Consider the following 21,265-nt stretch of genomic DNA (forward strand, 5'->3'; position numbering starts at 1 on the left):
CAGTTTTTAAAAAAACCCTGTATATCCCTATATATTGCCAGTATATGTCAAAATGGAGATATTATAATCCCAGACCTTGACGTGATTTCTGCATTTACTTTTAACTCCTCATATCATAGGATTTCAATGATTACGGCCAATTAATTATTAATACCAAAGCAAACAATGTTGTGGAAGTGGGAGTGTTGGTAGTGGTGATGTTGGGGGTGGAGGGCTGGTAAAGGTGGGAGGGGTTGACACAGAGATGTACAGGACAGGACAGCCTCATGCTTACTCCATAAACCTCATCACACGTTGCTGCTGCAGCTGTTGTGGCGCACACAGTTAGCAGAGAGGTGCGCTCCTTCTGGGGGGACTATGTCGAGTCTGGCCAAGGCTTTCTCACACTGATCAGCGATCACAGAGCTAATTTCTTCTCGGCAAAAAAAACGGAATGTTATCACTCGCTCTCTCAGCAAGGTCGGTTTCCACAGAGCAGTGAAGACACCGCTCATTTACCATGAGCTGTTTGGATGTTATGTACCCAGCCTATGGACATTACGCACCGTACGCACCGACGGCTTTTATCAATAGCTTACAGGTAGGACGCCAGCAAAAATGAAAATGTTCTCGTAATAATTATTTAGTTTTTCAGTGTTTTTTCAGTGTTAACGGGGTGATGGGGACACTAGTTGATGTGAGGCACCGCTAATGTATGCATCTTGTGCGTAAAAGCAAGACACCTGATAGATCGTAAGAATGTAGTTTTTTTATTTTACGTTTGTTATTTGAGTATTTGATTGCATAAGTAATTCATGAATATCTAAATTAGCGGTGTTGTTTGTGTCTTACCAAGCACAGAAGTAGTTCTGCACACACAAAACTAAAATCCTGACACACGCACGCTCACTTGCTTGCGCGCACGAACACACATGCCAGCGCAGCCACACACAAAGAAAAACATTATGTCAAAATGTGTCATAGACAGCTCCAGGACTGTCCTCTCGAACACCTGTTTTAACCCTCTCCTCCCCTGCTTGTCCTCTAACCCCCCCTGACAGGCTCCCACTGCTCTGAGTAGCACTTCTCCTCTCTGCCGGGATTTTATGGACACTCCCAGGGGTCCCGAGGGGATGTCTGGGGGCCCAGCCGCTGGAGGATCAACTTCCTCTTCATCTTCATCCAACTCTTCCTCTTCCTTCACGCCTGTGGCTTCACGGCAAGAGGAGGGCCCCAAGGAGAAGCAGGAGCCCCCTGAGGCAGAGTACCTGACTTCTCGCTGTGTTCTCTTCAGCTACTACCAGGGGGACATCAGCAGCGTGGTGGACGAGCACTTCTCCAGGGCCCTCAGCTCTTACATGGATGGAGAGGGCAAACGGCGGGCAGCAGACCAACCAGGCACAGGTATACCACTTTGTACATTTTCATTATGATAAAAAAAGGCACCCACCAGTCCTTTTGTGAATAGTGGGAAAAACCAAAACGTAGTGGACTTTGGAGAAGTAAAAAACATTGCATTTTCAGAACAGCATACAAACAACCACTGATGTATTTGAATGAATACTATTTTTTTTTTCATGGGTCCCAATCAGAATGCTACTGTTGACTCACTGAGATTTTGACATCATATTTAATTCATGAAGGTTCACGCCAGCCTTTTTCCGGGGAAACTGAGTTTTGGTTGTTTTTTGCCCTCCACTACATCACTGCGTCATTATAATATCCATTTATTATAGTTGTCTTTGTGATGTCTCGAGATGGATTTTTAGGCCACACAGGGTGAGTTGACAGTTCAGAGGGACAGACAGGTGATGTGATCATGTGACAGGACTAAAAAGCTGCTTGTTGGGACTGTTGTTCCTGGAGAGGTCAGGGGGTCGGGTTCAGAGGTCACAAAGGCCAGGAGCTGTTGAGAGTCCAAAGGGACTTTTTGACTCTGGTTAGGGTAAAGCTTTTAAGAAGAGCAAGAGAAAGCATGCTGTGCTATTGGATTGGAGATTTGGGAAAATGTTAGTGAAGGCATCATTATATTGTGTGGCATGCTTGAAAAACTTGCCACTTTAGAACTACTAATTATAGTCCATTGTAATTTATGATAAAACTTTTGGATGTTTACAAAAAATATACACATACATAAATGTTACCCTGACAAGCATTACAAAAAAACTGCATTATAAGGGTTTTTGCTTTGTTTTTGCTTGCTAAACTTAGTCTTTTGCAAATCTTCTAGAAGCATCTAAATCCCTTTCTACCAGCAGCCTGAAGATGTACCTTTAATATCCATATAGGGCCTATAGCCCCTACTCTCTCTGCTACCACTGTTAGTGTATTTCCTAGTTCAGTCGGACGTCTTCATTTCGGCACTAACACACGCTTCCTGCCTCACAACAGATGCTATGTTTATACATGGCCGTAAGCGCAGAGCCTCGCCGGCGTATCCCCTTCAAACGTCTCTCCGGCTGCCATTCTGACTATCACTCCAGCTCTTGCCTCACAATGGTTGCTCAGTCAGTTGCCCGCCTGCTGGTCAGATTTATATATGCTGTGGTCCGTGTGATAGGGGCATAGGGAAACACTAGCTCTCAGGGTGTCGCATGGTTTCTTTTTTCAGAGGAATATCTATATATATAAGTATACTGCTAAAAACATATAATGGCTCGCTGACATTCTGTCAAGGGCGAGGAGAGGGGGGAGCAGAGAAAACAACAGGTGGGGGTGCAGGAGACACTGGAGAGGGCCGGCGGGTGGAAGTACAGGGCCAAAGAGTTTGGTGTGTGTGTCTGTGTGTGTGTGTGTCTGTGTGTGTGTGTGCGTGAGTGTGTTGTGAGACTTACTGGGCTGACATGAGAGTGAGAGATGTCACCACAGCGAGTGATTTAGGAATCTGTGATTCTTGGGCTCCGTCCAGGTCAGAGCGTCTACCTTATATAGAATCCTAGGATATTACGACATCTCTCCTTCTACCTGTCTCTCTGTCTCCCTCTCTGTCTCTCTCTTCCTCCGTCTGCTAGTGGTTGTGTTTATTTCTGTGTCTTTTGGGGGCTTGGGCTGTGTGACAGTATGATCCAATGGGGAAGATATCTGGGCTACAGGGTGTAGCAGTCATGTGAGTAAAATCTACGTTTTAGCACGGGTTGCTCCTCTCACAAAGCTCAAGCCTTTACCACATGTCTCTATAAATCAAAGCGATTCACTACAGAGTTGTGCAACAGTTTGTGACTTGGCCTAAATGTCATTGTTGTTTATCTTCCTTCCCCTCTCTGTCTCCCTCTCCCATTAGATACTCCGTCGCCTAGCAGGAGTCGACGAAGCTTCCCCCCATCCTTCTGGGACAGTAATTACTCCCCGCCTCAGAGCCGCTCCCACTGTGAGACGGGTGCGCCTTCCTATTCCATGGACCCATACGCCTCAACGTTACACCCAGGGCTGTCACACCCACACGCTCATCCCCACCCACACGCTCATCCTCACTCGCATCATCACCCACCAGAGAGCTGGGGATACCCCCAGGCCCAAGCCTACGGCCACCCAAGGCCACTGCATGAACTGTATTCACCGTCAGCTTTGGACCCCCACTACGGGCCCCTGCTCATGCCCACAGTGAGGCCGCCTCATCCCCTTACCTTGCAAAGCCACTATGAAGTGAGCAAGCTGGACCCCACTGCCTCCTGGCCCAGCCTGCTTCCACCAGGAGACCTCAGCCAGACGCTGGCCCTCAACATGGATGCAGGTATTACTACTCAACCGTGTCAGGCATCAGCAAAAACAATATGGGAAAAGTGTTCCTTTGTTTACAGTCAGTGTACAAATCAGATATGGAAATTAGAAAATGAAAAGAAACACACTCAGACCTCAGGTTCAACAAATGCAAATGGAAAGTATAGATCATTTATGGATAAAAGAATATGAAACACTATCGAATTGAGCATATTGAGAGCACGGTGAAATTCTGCAGGGTGAAGATTTTGTTTTATTGGTCCCATTCATTTCTAAATACATTTCACTCCAGGTATTGAATATAGATTACACTTAATCAAACACAGAAAAACATATGCATTAAAACCTACAGACTATGATTTAAACAGCCATTCACACACACCCACATGCACACATAACACATCCTAATCATTACAGAAGCTCTCTTTTCCCCCTTTAAAACAGGATGTTTGGCAAAAGTAGGCTCCATGACAACCTGTGTTCTGTTGTTCACTGTTGTTCTCCTCATTGTTCCCCTTGTCCTTTTTTTCTCAGGCCTCCAGCAGCACAAGAAAGGCAAGGAGCTGTATTGGTTCTAACGAGCCCCTCAGTCACATTGACCAGCCATTACCAGATCCAATTAGTCCCTGGACCTGCTCCGCTATTGAAGCAGCGTGTCCCTTTATCCCCCCACACACTCCACCCCCTTCTCTCTACTCTTGGCGTCCCCTGCCAGTATACAGCCTTGCTCCAGGTCGACGTGTGTGCACCATGGAGATAAAGCAGAGAGAGGCAGAGAGAGACCGAATGGCTATAATCTGTGCTGCTGTTCTCTCTCTTCAGCATCTGTCTTCCTCCCTCTCTCCTGATGCTGCCAGTGCAGCACAGGCCTTGGCAAGGTGTGAGCCACAGTGACCTGTTTGGACTGAGACAGACATGATCACAACAGACTTTTGCAGAGGACAGAGAGATAGAGGGATGAGTGGAGGGACAGGAGGATGAAAAGCATCAAGCAGGGATTCCCTCCAACGTCCCTGGTTATCTTGGTTTCATGCTCTTTGTTGGTACAGTTGTTGTCATCATCCACTTATCTGCATTTGTTGGTTGTTATTATTATTTGCTCTCTAAAATAAAGTGTTTCTATTTATTGGTGTTTATGTGTATTTCAAAAAATGTTTGGTTAGGCCAGTGTTTTAAAATATGGTGTTATTGTGTTTTCTAAAGAGAGATAAGATGACCATACTATTTGTTTCGGGTGGACTTTCTCATTTATCCATGAAGGAATCCTTTGTGGAGAAAAAAGGTCATTTTTGGAGAAAAAAACCAAAATGTGTTCACTTATACAAGTATCTGTTTGCTCCTAACAGACTCAAAGCTTGTGTTTGTTCAATTTGATGAAAATGTTCTTTTTTTAGTTCTTCATTTCTCGGTGTCATTCTTAGATGTTATGAATTTAGGATTTCTGAATATTTCTGGGACATTTCTTTGTGTGTCATTTCTCATTTGTCCAAGAAGATTGTGATATCAATAAATATTTTTATGGTAAAGTTCCGCATCTCCTCAATGTTCAACTTGCATGGCATTATGAGTAATTGTTTATGTTCTATAACTCATTTAAAGCATGAAATACCACTCAGCATTGGGAAGGGATCACTTTGTTGAAATGGAGGTTTTGTGGAAACTTTCACACTGATAGAGTGTTGATAATTTAGCAGCTTTATGAATTTTAGAGACAGTAGCACAGCCAGATGTGATCTGCGACTCTCATTTAAAAGGATTTATATTTGAATTCCTGCCATCATTCACAGTTTGTCACCTATAAAGTGGGAACGAGTGGTGAATGATAGCAATGTGTAACCAGAGAAGAAGCCAGCCATCTCAGCTATGCACCAAATGTTGCTGTGTTATTGATCCGATAATAAGATTATGTGCTAAGGTATGCCAGTCTGGGCCACTGTCACAATTTAACGGCTGTTATGTGTGACCCCCCACTAGATAGCAGCCAACAATGTGATTGGCTCTAAGCTGGGGATGCATGTAGAGTAATGAAATTAGTAGAGTTTACCGAGTTAGCGTTCCTCTCAGTTTCTCATGCCAAGCATCCTTCTGCCTTTTCACACTTGTATTGTCACTGGGCATGAGGGTTTCCTATTCACACCAGATCCTAAAATATCTATCCATACTGAGTGTGTACCCTACCCACAGCTATTGTCACTATATATTAATTAGAGGTCAATAAACTCAAAGCATTTATAATTGCCATGATAACCATTATAAGTGAACAGTTTGTGTTGGGTGAATGTATTAATTACGGATGCTAATCATACAATTGATATGTACTGATTCATTCAGTATGTTAAGTGTTCTGAAGAAGCAAAAGAAAAACTGCTGCATATTGTTTTTATTTATGAAACGTGAGGGAGCTGAGGTAATTTACTTCACAGTACTGTATGAGCAAAGTCTAAGGAAATGCTGCCCTCTCCTGGTGTTTTTCTAAAACGTCACCTACAAAATTATGATTTTTTTTAAAACTGCGACCAGGTTGTAGTTACTATGGAGTCCGGACATTATAAATGTCCATGGCATACTCTTTCTTTTCCAACAGTACAGATGTTAAAAGTCTATTTTCTAACATTTAAAAAAACAAAACAAGCAGATGATAAACATAGAGCATTTATTGTATTGTTAAAAAAAAAAAAACAGAAAACGTGGAAAAATGTTAGTGTCTCAAATTCCCAGGTTATATATATTTTTTTTTTCAGTCCAAAACCCAAATATATCAACTTTAATATGATGTAAAAATTGAGGGGAAAAAAAGTATATATTGTAATTTGCGTCTTAACTCCAACTCTGCCAAATGTGTTAAGGCCTACTTCATTTTGTTCTTATGAAGAAATTCAGTAACAGTGCAGTCCACACATTTTGCAGACAGTTATATGATTTAAAATGATGATAATAATGGGATTGATAAGAGTTACTCCGTGTAAATGTATTTTTAAGAATGATGATCATCAACAAGGAATACAATTGAATTCATACAGCCCAATATAACAAACACATTTTCCTCAAGTGTCTTTGTAATCTGTACAGCCTACAATTGTGGTCCTTACCCTAATTATGCATGCAGTGTGCTTTACTGGATTTTGAGCAGAAGTAGTTTTGGAAAAAACGTTGATGGTGTTGCTCCCTTTGTTCACTTCGATAAAGGGAAGTGAAGCTGACATTCACAATCTTTAGCAACACTTACTGAGAACAGCTGATCCACTCAGATGTACTGTACAGTCAACATTTTACAGTAAGCGAAACCCTTAAAAGTACCCAGTTCTCAACCAGAGATATGGAGTCACATGATGGGTCATTGTTGACAGTCACATGATATGGGACACATTAGTTTGAGAAATAATACATTTGCCAAAATAAATGCAGTGAAATGTAACGTTTTATTTTTATATTCTGACAATCAACCTGTTAACTGACTGTAAAAGTGGTAAACAAGCTGTGCCCTGCATTTCAGAAAGTTAATATGTCATTTCCAGGGCTATTATCTAAGATACATAAATGTCATGTGCAAGCTGATGCAGAGTAAACAACACAATGACATGACACCGAAAGAAGTGATCCATAATGTGGAAGTGGTTGTGTTGGAAAACACTCAAAACTTTTTTCTGTTTGTTGGTAGAATCAGCACCTATACACACAAATGCACATGTACGTAAACATCTAGGAGTTATACTCTGTATGAACAAACATCCACACATGCTTCTCTTCAACTTCTTCCTCAAGGCCATAAGCACTAAAAAAACCTTGATCTATGAACTTAGGAAGTGTTTCTGTTCGATGTGATCTGTGTCGACTCATGACCCACTTTTGTCACTTGACTACTGTTGTAAATGCTTTATAGGATGCAAGGCACAAACTTTATTCCTGTATAAAGTAACACTTTGAATTTTTGGCTACACAATAAATCCAACAAGCTGCTCTTTTAATATGTGGGCCAGCATTTTGCCAAACTTTTTCTTCACAGTCTATGTCACCAAAACCCAGTTTTGTCACATCTTTGTATTGGGTTGCAACACAAAACATTACAAAGGATTGCACACACATTTAGCGGTTTTCATGTGATTTAAGAATACGGAATCACTTTGTTTCAGTATGAAACTATAGGGATTAGTGCACTCAAAAGTAGCTGAAAGATGTGCCAAGAGCTGCTGATCAACTGCAGTGGTGGGAAGTAACTCAGTGCATTTACTTAATAACTGTACAATTTTAAAGTACATTTAAAACTACTTGACTATCTACTTGATACTTGTTTGCTTCAACAGTAGGGGCGGTTCTTCAACAGGGGCCAGTGCCCCCCTAACACTGACCAGGGACCCCTCTGTGGCCCCCCTCCAAATAAAAGGTTACAATATTAAGATTTAGTGGAACTAAATCAAATCAGAGACCCGGATGTACAGTGGAGAATAAACTGTTCATTACCTTTTGAAAGCAAATACTGTTTATGTTTTTTAATTAAATTGTCACTTAAAGTTACTAAAACAAATACTCTACTAATAAAAAAAACTACTGAAACATTAAATAACTGTCCCCAGCCTGGCCCCCCCAGTAAAATTGGTCTAGAACCGCCACGGTTCAACAGAAAATACATTTCAGATGAGTCTCGGCAGACTAGGCCTAATATAAGTGCAGTGTCTAGTTGGGGCCCTTCCTCACATTACAAGTTGTACAAGTGCCAACAAAGAGTAATTCACTTTTTACTTTTACTTTAAACTTCTCAACCTGGGTACAAGTATTCAATCATTTGCAGTCCAAAAAAGGGTTAGAGCTAGTTACAAAATTCTACTCACACCTCGTTGCGTCAGTATTATTCATCACTATGTCTTATTGAATAGTCACAAATGCCATATTTGTGCTGAATTAGTCCTTTAACTTTGGAAGTATAATTAACTGATAATATTTGAACTTTTGGACATTGTGGTATTAATGTTCCGAGTACTTTTTCCACCAATGCTCATGTGTTTTCCTATTATTTTTTTACGAGCAAGTAATTAAAGTGTTATATAATACAATTAAACTAGTGCTGTAATAGTAATCACCAAATTAATTAAATAATTGCAAGTAACCCAAACATATGTACAAACATTACCCATGTCTGAGAGACTGCCCACAAACAGGCAGAAACACGGCGGGACAACTCGACAACTCATAGAGTTTAATGACATCTGTAAACTTTTAGCTTAGGTCAGAGTTTTTTCATCTTTTCACGGCATCTTTATTGTCTTAAGTCCTGCTGACCTGAAAGCCTTGTGACAGACGGACAGACACGCAGAGATAGAGAGACTACAGGCATCACGAGAGCGGGGCAGAGAGAGAATCTGAACTGCAGTGAACTGCCAAAGATGATTACATTGCCTCTACAAAATGTAAAAAAGAGCTTATAATAATTCAAATTTAGGTTGCCATCATCTGATGACTTAGAAACAAATTAATGAATTCAATTCCCAACTATGATTTCTGCTTGAACTAATTGTTTCTTACATGCAAATTAAAAAGAGGATGTGTGTATGGAAACAGAAAGGAAGTCTTGAACAACTGTAAATGGAAATACCAATGAATCATGAGTGAAACACTAGCAAGTGCTGGTGTCATTTATCAGAATGTTTTTGTAGATATTTCTTTGTAGTATTTCAGAATCTCCCAAAGGGAAACATTTAAAGTTCAGAATATTTGTTGAGAATGTGTACGTTTTTGATAATGTTTGTTCCATTTGTTTGTGTATCTTAATAAATAAAGAAGGAGAAAACACTTTAATCCATACAGTATTTTTAAGGGGAAATTCAATTTCAATTTAAACAACATCATTTATGAAAATTGCTCAAAGAAACATAGTGGGAGTTAGCTAAAGTAACACATACATAACCGGAAACAAGAAAGCTTTTACTTGCTACAAACACATTTTCCAGTGTGGTATAACTTGGTTGGTTAGGTTTCCAGTAAAACATGGTTACCACATAAATAATGTTATTGCATTATGTGTCTTTTTGAAAACATTTCAGAAGATTTTCCAGCACTATTTTACTAAAATCAGAAAGCACTGCAGAAAAACAATTCCCAACAGTGTTTTTAATAGATGTCATGCTAAACCACATACAGGCTGTGTTTCCCCTTCTTTGATGGTGTGATTCCCAAAAACAAAACTGATGATTAACTAATAGAGTTCTTACAAGAGCATTTAGGGATTTGTATTTATGTTTCCCAAAACATGTGAATCATGCAATGTTCTTATAATTAATTACTTGGCCGTTCCCTTTTTCAATGATTAACAATCTCTTCCTTTTCTATTTCACTTTATGAGCAGCTGACAGTCGCCTGACTGCACAAACGGCAAGTCATCACTTCAGTCAGCTATATAAGAATGTCTCTCTAACACAGCCCTGCATCACCTACAGGTGGAAATACCTTAAGCTTCACATCAACTCAACATAGCGGCAGGTAAGCAACCACATCAGAAATAATAGGAAACATGCAACAGACAAGCGCACACACTTCCTGTGCTGCAGGTGCATTGATGCAAATAAGAAACAGAGACTCAGCGAGAAAGAGTTTGATGGAGCGATGAAACAGAGGTTCAAAGAAACCGGGCAGAGATACCACATGTGACTCCCAATGTCAAGGAAACCAAAATGTGTGGGCAGGGCTGAAGTAAAATAGTTTAACCTCAATCTGCAGGAAATGATTGACTTTTTCTGCTTGTGTGTCAGTCAGGATGAAGCTGTTGCTGGTTGCTGCTGCTCTGGCCGTGGCCAGCTGTGCCTCCATCTCTCTGGAAGACCTGGAATTCCATGCCTGGAAACTCAAGTTTGGTGAGATTATTTTATCAGACTTGTTTTTTTTTATGTGGTCTGTTGTCAAATACAGTATTCTTCTGTTTACTGGGAAAATACTGCCTATGAGGTCTACCTACTTACTTAGAATGCACCTGTGTTCTCATTTACACACCTAAAGGTTTAAAGTAAAGGGAATTGTAATCTGCCAACATAGTTGTTTGACTATAAGGGGAAATCTTTTTGCTGGAACAGAATTAGTGGATTAATAACTTATCACTGAATATTTGCTTATCTGATTGGCAGGAAGGTCCTACAACTCCCCGATAGAGGAGGCTCAGCGCAGGGAAATCTGGCTCACCAACCGCAGACTGGTAGTGGTGCACAACATCATGGCTGATCAGGGCATCAAGTCCTACCACCTTGGCATGACCTACTTTGCTGACTTGGTATGAAGAGAAAAACACAAATGTGGTTTCTGCAATCTTTTAGTTTAAAACTTTTACCATTTGTGACAATCAGTTATCATTGTCAAGACCTAAATAAAGGACACTTTTGCCTCTCTTTGTCAGGAAAATGTAGAGTACAGACACCTGATTTCCAAGGGTTGCCTCGGCTCCTTCAACACTTCTCTGCCTCGCACTGGCTCTGCTTTCCTCCGACTGCCTGGAGTAACCGATCTGCCCAAAAGTGTTGACTGGAGGGATAAGGGATATGTCACCGATGTCAAGGATCAGAAGCAGTGTGGCTCCTGCTGGGCCTTTAGCACAGTATGTACCAACATTACTTGGTGTCCTCTCTTTTGCAGGAAACTTTACACAATTGTCTTGTGGTTTAAATTGGAATAAATTCTCTTTCAGACTGGCTCACTAGAGGGTCAGAACTTCAGGAAGACAGGGAAGCTGGTGTCTCTGAGCGAGCAGCAGCTGGTGGATTGCTCCGGTGACTATGGAAATGAAGGTTGTGATGGAGGACTGATGGACAACGCTTTTAAGTACATTAAAGCCAACGGAGGGATAGACACAGATGATTCCTACCCTTATGAGGCTGAGGTAAGCAGCAAGCAATTTGGTTTGAAAATATATAATACGTGAAACATCTAGATGTCAGATAGCAATTTGTCATTATCATGGGAAAAAAGTATAGATTGCAATTTCAATCCTCCATGTAAGAGATGTCCAGTACTGCAATCTTGGAGCCCAATGTATCGTGACCTAAAACAGAAAGTCTTGTGATTAAGAAATCCATCTCTTATTAGGTCAGAGTTTTAGTTAGAAAAGGTTGGTGAATTACAAAATACTTGTCTCTCTACCTTAGGATGGACAGTGCCGTTACAACCCTAACATGGTTGGTGCCAGTTGCACAGGCTACGTTGATGTGAACCAAGGAGACGAAGATGCTTTGAAGGAAGCTGTGGCCACCATCGGACCTGTGTCTGTGGCCATTGACGCTTCTCAGTCATCCTTCCAGCTGTATCACTCAGGTGAACAGTAATAAATACTTCTTTACTGCCAGAAAATATACTTATCAAATGTATAAAGTAATAGAGGGTATTCCTTTTTTTTATACCTAAAGATATGTCTGTCTAATGTGGTTTTGTGTGATTCTAGGAGTGTATGATGAGCCAGATTGTAGCAGCTTAGAGTTGGACCACGGTGTTCTGGCTGTTGGTTACGGCAGTGACAATGGACAGGACTACTGGCTGGTGAAGAACAGGTAAATACAATAAAAATGTTGCTCATATTTGAAATGTTGAACCGTTTGAATGCTAGCACCTACACGTGGACAGACAGTTGTCAACCTCTTCAACTTAAAATGAATTGCCACTATAAGTTATCTTCTTGCTCTGTGTCTTACTGGTTTCCTTAATCATGGTGTCTTACCAGATTCCATGTTATCTGTGCTACTTGTGCCAGTCATCAAGGATAAAGCTGGGAAGATTAATGGCATTGATAATTACAGACCCATTGCTTTAGCTAGCATTCTCTCAAAAGTGTTGGAGAACATTCTGTTGGATAGGCTGGAAAGGTATATTACCACAACTGACAACCAGTTCGGTTTTAAAAGAAAACATGGCACAGATATGTGTATTTTTGCTTTAAAAGACATTATAGCAAAATATAGAAGCCATAATTCCACCATGTTTCTGTGTTTTATTGATGCTTCCAAGGCATTTGATAGACTGAATCATTACAAATTATTTGACAAAATGTGCCAGAGAGGGGTACCCAAGTACATAATAAGGATCTTAGCCTTTTGGTATGCACATCAGATGCAGGTGAAGTGGGGCAATACTGTGTCTGAACATTTTTATGTTGGTAATGGGGTCAAGCAAGGTGGGATTTTATCTCCTTTGTTGTTTAATCTGTACATGGATGATCTGTGTAGGAAACTGAATTTGTGTAAAACTGGCTGTGTCATCGGTGCTACTGTTGTCAACCACCTTATGTACGCAGATGATTTAATCATCTTCTCCCCATGCAGTGCTGGCTTACAGCAGCTTCTGAGGACTTGTTCCCAGTATGGCATTGATTTTAATATTAAGTATAACGCCAAGAAGAGTAGCATCATGATTGAGGATAAAAAGGCTGTATTTCCTAATTGTATTCTCAGTAGCAACATTCTTCTTGTGAGCAGTGAGATGAAGTACCTTGGTCATTATATTTCTGATGATCTCACAGATGACAAAGACATCCATAGACAGCGCTGCAAACTGTATGCCCAGGCAAACATATTAATGTGGAAGTTTCACAAGTGCTCTGTAGATGTCAAGGTATCACTTTTAAAAGCTTTCTGTACACCATTGTACACAGCTCACCTGTGGAGTAACTACAAGGCTAGAAGCATGCAAAAACTAAAAGTTGCATACAATGATGCTTTACGGTTGCTGCTGAGGGTACCAAGATGGCACAGTGCCAGCCAGCTGTTTGTTAACTTGGGGGTACCTACTTGTCACGCCCTTTTAAGAAAGTTAATGTACAAATTCATGTGTCGCCTAGAAGACTCGGACAATCATGTTATCTCGATTTTAATTAATCCTGTGAAGAGTTCTACTCGGTTCTCTTCCATGATTTGGAGACATTGGCGCAACAGCCTATACAGACAGTGAGCATGTGTGGCTAGCTGTGATTGGACTATCTGTTTTGTGTTTAGCTTTTTATCTTATTTATTGACGTGTGTTTTGTCTTTTTGTATGTGATATGGACCTTGAGTCTGGAATAAAGATTGTAATTTATCAGAAAACCAATCACTATTTATCTACCTGTTCTTGTTACCACTGTTGTGATTCTTTACAGGAGATGTATATTGTTGGTAATGTGTTTGTTTCTGTAGCTGGGGCCTAGAATGGGGAGACAAGGGATACATCATGATGAGTAGGAACAAACACAACCAGTGTGGCATCGCTACTGCGTCCAGCTACCCCCTGGTCTGAGCAGGTGAGAGCAACGTTTATTTTCTCATTATGCTATTTGAAAATGCAATTTAAACAAGGCTTTCTGCACGGATGTATCCTGAATAATGCATGTATGCACCCTATTGTCTATTTACTGGATGTAATTCATGTTTATTGGATTTTCAGGTCCAGAAAAGTCCCAAATGAGGTGGAAGAAAATGATGCAGATTTTGCTTACATTTAATAAAGAAACTGAGTTATGGAAAAATATGTCATATTGTTGCTTCATGGAAGTTAGTTGTACAGTGTCTTTCTGCACTTTAAATGCAATACATGTAGCGTAAAATAAACTGATTTAAAAATAAACAATTATACTTAAATTATTTGTTCTTTTTTTATTGTCCACCATTATCTTAGTAGGAATTTGTTGATGTGTATGTTTTGGGTCAAGAGGAAGCAATAGCCGTCTAAAGAGCAGCCTGGTAGCTGACTGTTAGTAACCATGGCAATAATTATGTAAAAAAGCTGTTTCCTTCATTTCAGACAGTTCACATTTTATTTCCAAAGCTAGCTAAGTGTCATAAACGTCATGTTCAAGCCGATGCAGACGAATAAACGACATCGACATGCGACCAAATAAGAGATCCAAAATGTGGCAGTTGTGGCGAATCATGACCCATGATACTCAATTATATCTATAAAACCAGCCAGATGAAACCAATTAATCAAATGCAATTCAAGAAAGGCCTTAAGGACATATAAAAGTTGATTAACCCCACCTTTTAAGGTTAAACACAGACAATACTGACCATATTTATCTTGGTCCCAAACAACTCTGAAACAAATCATGTAATGACATACTTACTCTGGATGGCAATAACTTGGCCTCCAGCACAACTTATCAGGGTATGTCCTTTAACTTCCTTAAAAAACGGATTTCAAGGGCTTCCTTCTTTCAACTTTGTACCATTACATAGACAAGGCAAATCCTACCTCAAAACAATTGTAATTCCTTTTTTTCAGGTTGTACCCAAACGCTTCTTCAGACTTTTCAGTTGATCCAAAATGGTGCAGCATGTGTATTGACAAGAGCTAGAAAACAAGACCATATTACTCCTGTATTAGCTGCTCTAAACTGGCTCCATTTTATGGTTATAATTATATTATAGTTTTGGAGGTTCTCATTTTTCTCTAGTGTGTTAAGGATCACGCCAGAGGGGGTTTCTCTCCAACACAGTCGCCCCTCCCTCTGAATCGCCCTGGATTGGAATCCTTTGTTTAGTTCAGTAACATAGTGACATCATTATGTTACACCCGCGCTTCTATTGGCTAGCGCTCCAACACATGGTACGAGATAGACTTAAGGCGGGACATATCTGAACGGTCGACCAATCACTAACCAAAAGAAATAAAGCGCTTTCAAACATCAAAGCATGTAAACATGTCACAGTAGACACTAGGGCATTGCATCCAATAATTTATGGTTATTCGTGGTTTATACAGCCTAAAATACAATGAAAGCCAGGGTAAGGGTTAGGGTTAAGACTTTTCTTTTTAATTACGCTTATAGTTATGCTGCTATAGGCTTTGACTGTCGAGGGAATTTCATATTTAATTTCTCATCTCTCTTCCTGTACCCAAAAATGCATGATACTAACTTAGCATCCGGGGCGTCATCCCAGGAGTTTTGCCATCTCTTTCCTGGCAGGTTGCCAGTATTATTGTTAGGATCTGTCTGTGTTGTAGTTTTGTATGTCTGGTTATGGGTATTTTCATCCTTGTATATTGTCTGGTCCTTCTTCCTGTGTTTTTCCTCCCGTCGTTAGTTTCTCTGGTGTGTCTAGTTGTCTGATTGTTTTCACCTGTGGCCCTTGTGTTTCTCCTCCCCTGCCCGGCTGTGTCTCGTCTTGTGATTACCCCTTCCTGTATTTAGTCTTGTCTCTTCCTGTGTTCAGTGTCGGTTCGTCTTGTGTTGTGAGTAAACTGCGGTGAGTGTTCTGTTCTGTCTCTGAAATTGTAGCCTTGAAATAAAGGAATTATTTTGTCACTTAAATCTGCATTTGGGTCCTGCTTCCTGCACACCGTAACATTACGAACCGACCAACAATGGACCCAGCGTATTTTAATTTTGATTTGGACTTGTTATCCTTGGAGTACACTCTTCAGTGTTATTATGCTGAATGGAGTAGAACCTTGGCTAAAAGGAACAAAGAGGCTGTCCTCAAAAAGGCACAAATGGAGGAGGACAACATGCCATGGTTGAGAGGCTCATTGCCTGAGTTTCTCAGAGTTTTCTCACGCAGCCCTGAGTGCCAGTCTCCATTCTCTGACCCTTTCTTGGGATCCCGCCTGGCGTTTGGAGGTCCACGGAGCCTCCAAAAGACTTCTAAAAGACGCAAGGTCAGGAAGCCAGCTCGTACTCAGGTACCGGTCCTAGCAGCCATGGTTCCGGCTCCAGAGCCGGCCCATACAGCCATGTTTCCGGCTCCAGAACCGGACCTTACAGCCATGTTTCCGGCTTCGGAACGGGATCTTACAGCCATGTTTCCGGCTTCAGAACCGGACCTTACAGCCATGTTTCCGGCTTCAGAACCGGACCTTACAGCCATGTTTCCGGCTTCAGAACCGGACCTTACAGCCATGTTTCCAGCTCCAGAGCCGGCCCATACAGCCATGTTTCCGGCTTCAGAACTGGATCATACAGCCATATTTCCGGCCATGGTTCCAGACCTAGTACAGTCCCCAGCAGCCATGGTTTCAGCCCCAGTTCTGGCCCGAGCAGCCATGGTCCCGGCCCCAGTCCCGGCCCCAGCTGCCACAGTCCCCTCTCCAGTTCCCCCTCGAGTCCTCTCTGGAGTCCCTTCTCTAGCCCCTCCTGGAGTCCCCTCTCGAGTTCCCTCCTCTAGTCCCTCCTCTAGTCCCCTCTCTAGTCCCCTCTCTAGTCCCTCCTCTAGTCCCTCCTCTAGTCCCTCCTCTAGTTCCCCTCTCAAGTCCCTTCTCGAGTTCCCTTCTCGAGTTCCTCCTCTAGTTCCTCCTCTAGTCTCTCCTCTAGACCCCTCTCGAGTCTACTCTCGAGTCGCCTCTCGAGTTCCCCCTTGGTTCCCCTCTCGAGTTCCCCCTTGGTTCCCCTCTCGAGTCTCCTCTCGAGTCCCTACTTGAGTCACGTCTCAAGTCCCTACCCAATGTCCTGGTCCGTTGGAGGTTCCGCTGGGGGTCGTGCCAACTCCATGTCTGTCCCGTTGGGGGTCCCGCCGTCTACTCTCCTGCCGGGGGTCCTGCCAGTCCCATGTCCTATGCCGACGGAGGTTCCGCTGGGGGTCCTTCCGGCTCCATGTCCAGTCCCGTTGGAGGTCCCGCGAACTACTCTCCTGCCGGGGGTCCTGCCAGCCCTGTGTGCTGTCCCGTTGGGGGTCCCGCCGACTGCCCTTCTGCCGGGGGTCCTGTCAACCCTGTGTCCTGACTCCTGTCCTGTTGGAGGTTCCGCCGACTGCTCTCCTGCCGGGGGTCCTGCCAATCCTGTGTCCTGTCCCGTTGGGGGTCCCGCCGACTGCCCTCCTGGCGGGGGTCCTGCCAACTCCTGGTCCTCTTCCGTGGGGGATCCTGCCGAGGCCTGTCCCACCAGCGCCGGTTCCTGTCCGGCCGACACCGGGTTCTGCCCGGCCTCCTGAGAGCCGCGGTCTTCGCCCTCGAGCCCGGCCCCCTGAGAGCCGCGGTCCTCGCCCTCGAGCCCTACCCCCTGACTCTTCCTGCCACTGCCTTTGCCCCTCCATAACCCCCTTTTCAAGCTCTGCCTTGCCCCTGGGCTGTCAGCCCAAGCCCGTCCTCGAGACCCCCTCCACCCACCCTGTTGGCCCTAGTTTTGTGTCCCTCCTCCGGTCCCCCTCCACCCACCCTGGTGGCCTACGAAAATGTTTTGTACTTATATACTAATAAAGGACTGGCTTATCTAAAGCCAGTTGAGTAGCACTTGAAATGTTTGGCTCTATGAAACCCGATGTACTTATATGATTCTGTTTTCTTCAAGGTTGTGTCTTCCTGGTCGAATGTACTTATTGTAAGTCGCTTTGGATAAAAGCGTCGGCTAAATGCAATGTAATGATATTGGGCTATATAAAGTAAATTTGATCGATTGATGACTTGTTCTTGTCACCTGACTGTTCATTCAAATGCTTGATTGAGTGTACTTTTCACACTTTAGTATGTATAAAGTAACATTTTACTTGATGGCTTCAGAATCAAACTTACTAGGTACTATCATATAACTATTGTTTTGACAAACTATGTACACAAAACCCATATGATACAAATATTTGTATTGTGTAGAAATAAAATACATCACAAAGGAGGCCCACATTTCTTTGGGAGTTTGTTCCTTGACTGATGTAAGGGTCTGAGGACAGAGGGTGTCTTATTCTATTGTATAACTTTGTTGAGAAAAGGAATTGATGACCATGATGTATGTTTCCTGAATAAAATGCATTGTGCAATTTTCTAATATTTCATTACGTGCTTATCAGATTTTATTTATGAACTGCAGTCAGCTATATAAGAAGGTCCCCTAACAAAGCCCTGCATCTTCTACAGGTGGACAGACCTCAAACGTCACATCAACTGAGAGAGATAGGTAAGCAACTACAGCAGATTTAGGGAACACTAAAACAGACAGACAAGCGCAAACACAATTTGTACTGCTGTTGATAAATAGTCAGAGATTCAAAAGAACTGGGAAATAGAGCTGATACATTGCTAGAAGGAAGGAAGGACAAGTTTGTGAGACAAAGTGGAAGTGAACACGTTTAATCTCAACCTGTGTGGTTTCCTGCAAGTCACTAAGGATGTATTTGTTTTTCTTCAGTCTGTGTGTCAGTCAGGATGAAGCTGTTGCTGGTTGCTGCTGCTGCTCTGGCCGTGGCCAGCTGTGCCTCCATCTCTTCAGATGACCTGGAGTTCCACTCCTGGAAACTTCAGTTTGGTGAGACTTTTGTCATTATTGTGGTTTGTTGGCGAACACAGTAGATCTTTGTTCTATGGAAAATATTCCTGTGAGGCTTACATTTGGAGTGTGCTAAATGTGTACTCATTTACACACAACACAGCTAAACGTCTAGTAAAGGAATGTGTGCTCTGCCTACATGATATGAAGTTTACGGCATAACATTTTGTTTTTCAGTTAATTATTCATCATGGATTGTTTTTCTTCTGATTGGCAGAAAAGTCGTACAACACCTCAGTAGAGGAGGCTCAGCGCAGGGAAATCTGGCTCAACAACCTCAGACTGGTGCTGGAGCACAACATCATGGCTGATCAGGGCATCAAGTCCTACCGCCTTGGCATGACCACATTCGCTGACATGGTATGTAAAGAAAAACACAAATGTACTCTCTGCAGTATTAGTTAGTAGTAGTTTAAAACTAATGGCATTTATGACGAACTGTTATTATTGTCTCTGGTTGTAATCAGCATGTGAGTGAATGCGTTTTGGTTAAAGACCCTATAAATTAAACTTTTGCTCTTCTTCATCAGGAAAATAAAGAGTACAGACGCCTGATTTCTAAGGGTTGCCTCGGTTTCTTCAACACTTCTCTGCCACAAACTGGCTCTGCTTTCCTCCGACTGCCTGGAGAGACCGATCTGCCCAACAGTGTTGACTGGAGGGATAAGGGATATGTGACTGAAGTCAAGGACCAGATGGATTGTGGCTCCTGCTGGGCCTTCAGTGCAGTATGTACAAACATTACTTATTGTCCTCTTTTGGTAATACAGTAAACTTTACATCAATATACTCTGGTTTCATTTAACTAATTTATCTTTCAGACTAGCTCGCTGGAGGGTCAGCACTTCAGAAGCTGGTGTCTCTGAGCGAGCAGCAACTGGTGGACTGCTCCGGTGACAATGGGAATTCTGGTTGCAATGGAGGCTTGGCGAAACACGCCTTCAATTACATTGAAGCCAACGGAGGAATAGAAACAGAAAACTCCTACCCTTATCGGGCTATGGTAAACAATCTGTTTGGCTCTTCTTTGAATGTACAGCATCCCGTGTAAGATAGAAATGTGTCATTAACATGCTAAAAAGTATAGTTGAAGATGGAACTCATCTCATTAGTAATGTTTTCAAAATGTTGGCCCTCCGTTTAAGATATGTTCACCTCTTCACTTTTTTTTTAAAGAAGGTCAATTGTAAAAAAATTCCCTTCAAATAGGATTATATATGCCATCATAATCCTGCCTAGGAACTATCCTGATGGAACTCAATTCATTTGTAATGTTTTCAAAATGTTGGCCCTCCACGTAAGACATTTCCACATTTTGTCAATTTTTTCTTCCAAATAGGATGGTGAATGCCGTCACAACCCTGCCCTTAGCGCTGCCACATGCACAGGCTACATCCGCGTGAACCAAGGAGACAAAGTTGCATTGAAAGACGCTGTGGCCACCGTGGGACCTGTGTCCATTGATGTTTCTCATGCATCCTTCCAGCTGTATCACTCAGGTGAACAGTTATAAACACGTATATTCTCTGACAGAAAATATTATATATAATTTTTATGGGGCCGGAAAAACTGTGAAATAGTACCCGCTAGACCAGGGGTATTCAACTAAAATTCAACAAGGTCCAGTTGGAGTAAATCTCCCCATGCAAAGGTCCGGAACATCAAAATGTCTAACTTGCTTTATGAATTAGTGTGATATATAGCCTGTAGCTTTATCAACGTCTGTGTGGTGTCTCGCCAATTGTGTTAGTCGTGTTTGTTTTATGTCTGTCACTTCATGTTTAGTCAGGTATGTAATTCCAAGTCGAGTCAGGTTTCTATGTAGAGTCCACCTAACAGTCTGCATATAATCAACAACTGACTGCCAATCAAATAAAGAAAGTACAACTCAAAAACAACAATATTTATTGTCAATTAACATTGAACTATACAGTAAATACTGTGGATATGGTAATGTTCCTCTCGGGCTGCATTTAAAAATAAAATAGAGAAAATAAATAAAATAGCTTTTGAAAATATGTGCATCTTAAAAGTGCTTAATTTTAGATAAATAAAATAAAGTGTAGCAGCAGCTTGAGTTTCCCTTTTTCTTTGTTAACTGTTTCACATCATGACTTAACTGTTTCAGACGATTATAGAACAATACTAGTCTTTACACATCATAACAATTGAACAGTTTTAAAGTTTCTCTTTCTTTCCCTCTTATATTGCAGTCCCTCACTCACTTATTTTTAATTCAGTGCAAGAATTGAGCTCGAGCTTGTCCTGCCAGGAGTTTAAATCTGGGCTGAAATGGTGTCAGGGCCGTTCTCATACACACATGCAGGTGCTCATTGGTTAGCCTCGGTTAGCCTGCCCTGGAACGATATTTAGTTTTTT

General features: G+C 42.0%; 2 protein-coding genes and 1 pseudogene across 4 annotated transcripts; all 3 read left to right on the forward strand.

Moving 5' to 3' along the window:
• Positions 1-290: 290 nt before the first annotated feature.
• vgll2b (vestigial-like family member 2b) lies at positions 291-5,222 on the forward strand. Of its 2 annotated transcripts, none has more exons than XM_034231691.1 (4): positions 291-580; positions 1,041-1,383; positions 3,260-3,709; positions 4,231-5,222. In XM_034231691.1, exons 1-4 carry the CDS (start codon positions 500-502, stop codon positions 4,272-4,274), a joined length of 918 nt encoding a protein of 305 aa, XP_034087582.1. In that variant the 5' UTR covers positions 291-499; the 3' UTR covers positions 4,275-5,222. The 2 variants fall into 2 exon arrangements, with proteins under 2 accessions (XP_034087582.1, XP_034087583.1); XM_034231692.1 differs by having other exon boundaries at positions 291-459.
• Positions 5,223-10,051: 4,829 nt separating this feature from the next.
• ctsl.1 (cathepsin L.1) lies at positions 10,052-14,273 on the forward strand. 2 transcript variants are annotated; one of them, XM_034231766.1, is made up of 9 exons: positions 10,052-10,167; positions 10,437-10,538; positions 10,806-10,948; positions 11,072-11,269; positions 11,360-11,551; positions 11,817-11,982; positions 12,110-12,215; positions 13,833-13,936; positions 14,080-14,273. In XM_034231766.1, exons 2-8 carry the CDS (start codon positions 10,442-10,444, stop codon positions 13,930-13,932), a joined length of 1,002 nt encoding a protein of 333 aa, XP_034087657.1. In that variant the 5' UTR covers positions 10,052-10,167; positions 10,437-10,441; the 3' UTR covers positions 13,933-13,936; positions 14,080-14,273. The 2 variants fall into 2 exon arrangements, with proteins under 2 accessions (XP_034087657.1, XP_034087658.1); XM_034231767.1 differs by having other exon boundaries at positions 10,110-10,167; positions 10,441-10,538.
• Positions 14,274-18,765: 4,492 nt separating this feature from the next.
• Positions 18,766-20,643, forward strand: LOC117556426 (annotated as a pseudogene).
• Positions 20,644-21,265: the final 622 nt, after the last annotated feature.

The sequence above is a fragment of the Gymnodraco acuticeps genome, unplaced genomic scaffold, assembly GCF_902827175.1.
Source record: "Gymnodraco acuticeps unplaced genomic scaffold, fGymAcu1.1, whole genome shotgun sequence".
Classification (NCBI taxonomy): domain Eukaryota; kingdom Metazoa; phylum Chordata; class Actinopteri; order Perciformes; family Bathydraconidae; genus Gymnodraco; species Gymnodraco acuticeps.

Bases quoted from the DNA above. Each gene is read 5' to 3' on its own strand.
- vgll2b (XM_034231691.1), top strand. From the start codon at position 500: ATGAGCTGTTTGGATGTTATGTACCCAGCCTATGGACATTACGCACCG. The intron at 581-1,040 runs GTAGGACGCCAG...CCCCCCTGACAG, and splicing joins CTTTTATCAATAGCTTACAG to GCTCCCACTGCTCTGAGTAG. The intron at 3,710-4,230 runs GTATTACTACTC...TTTTTTTCTCAG, and splicing joins GGCCCTCAACATGGATGCAG to GCCTCCAGCAGCACAAGAAA.
- ctsl.1 (XM_034231766.1), top strand. From the start codon at position 10,442: ATGAAGCTGTTGCTGGTTGCTGCTGCTCTGGCCGTGGCCAGCTGTGCC. The intron at 10,539-10,805 runs GTGAGATTATTT...TCTGATTGGCAG, and splicing joins TGCCTGGAAACTCAAGTTTG to GAAGGTCCTACAACTCCCCG. The intron at 12,216-13,832 runs GTAAATACAATA...TTGTTTCTGTAG, and splicing joins TACTGGCTGGTGAAGAACAG to CTGGGGCCTAGAATGGGGAG.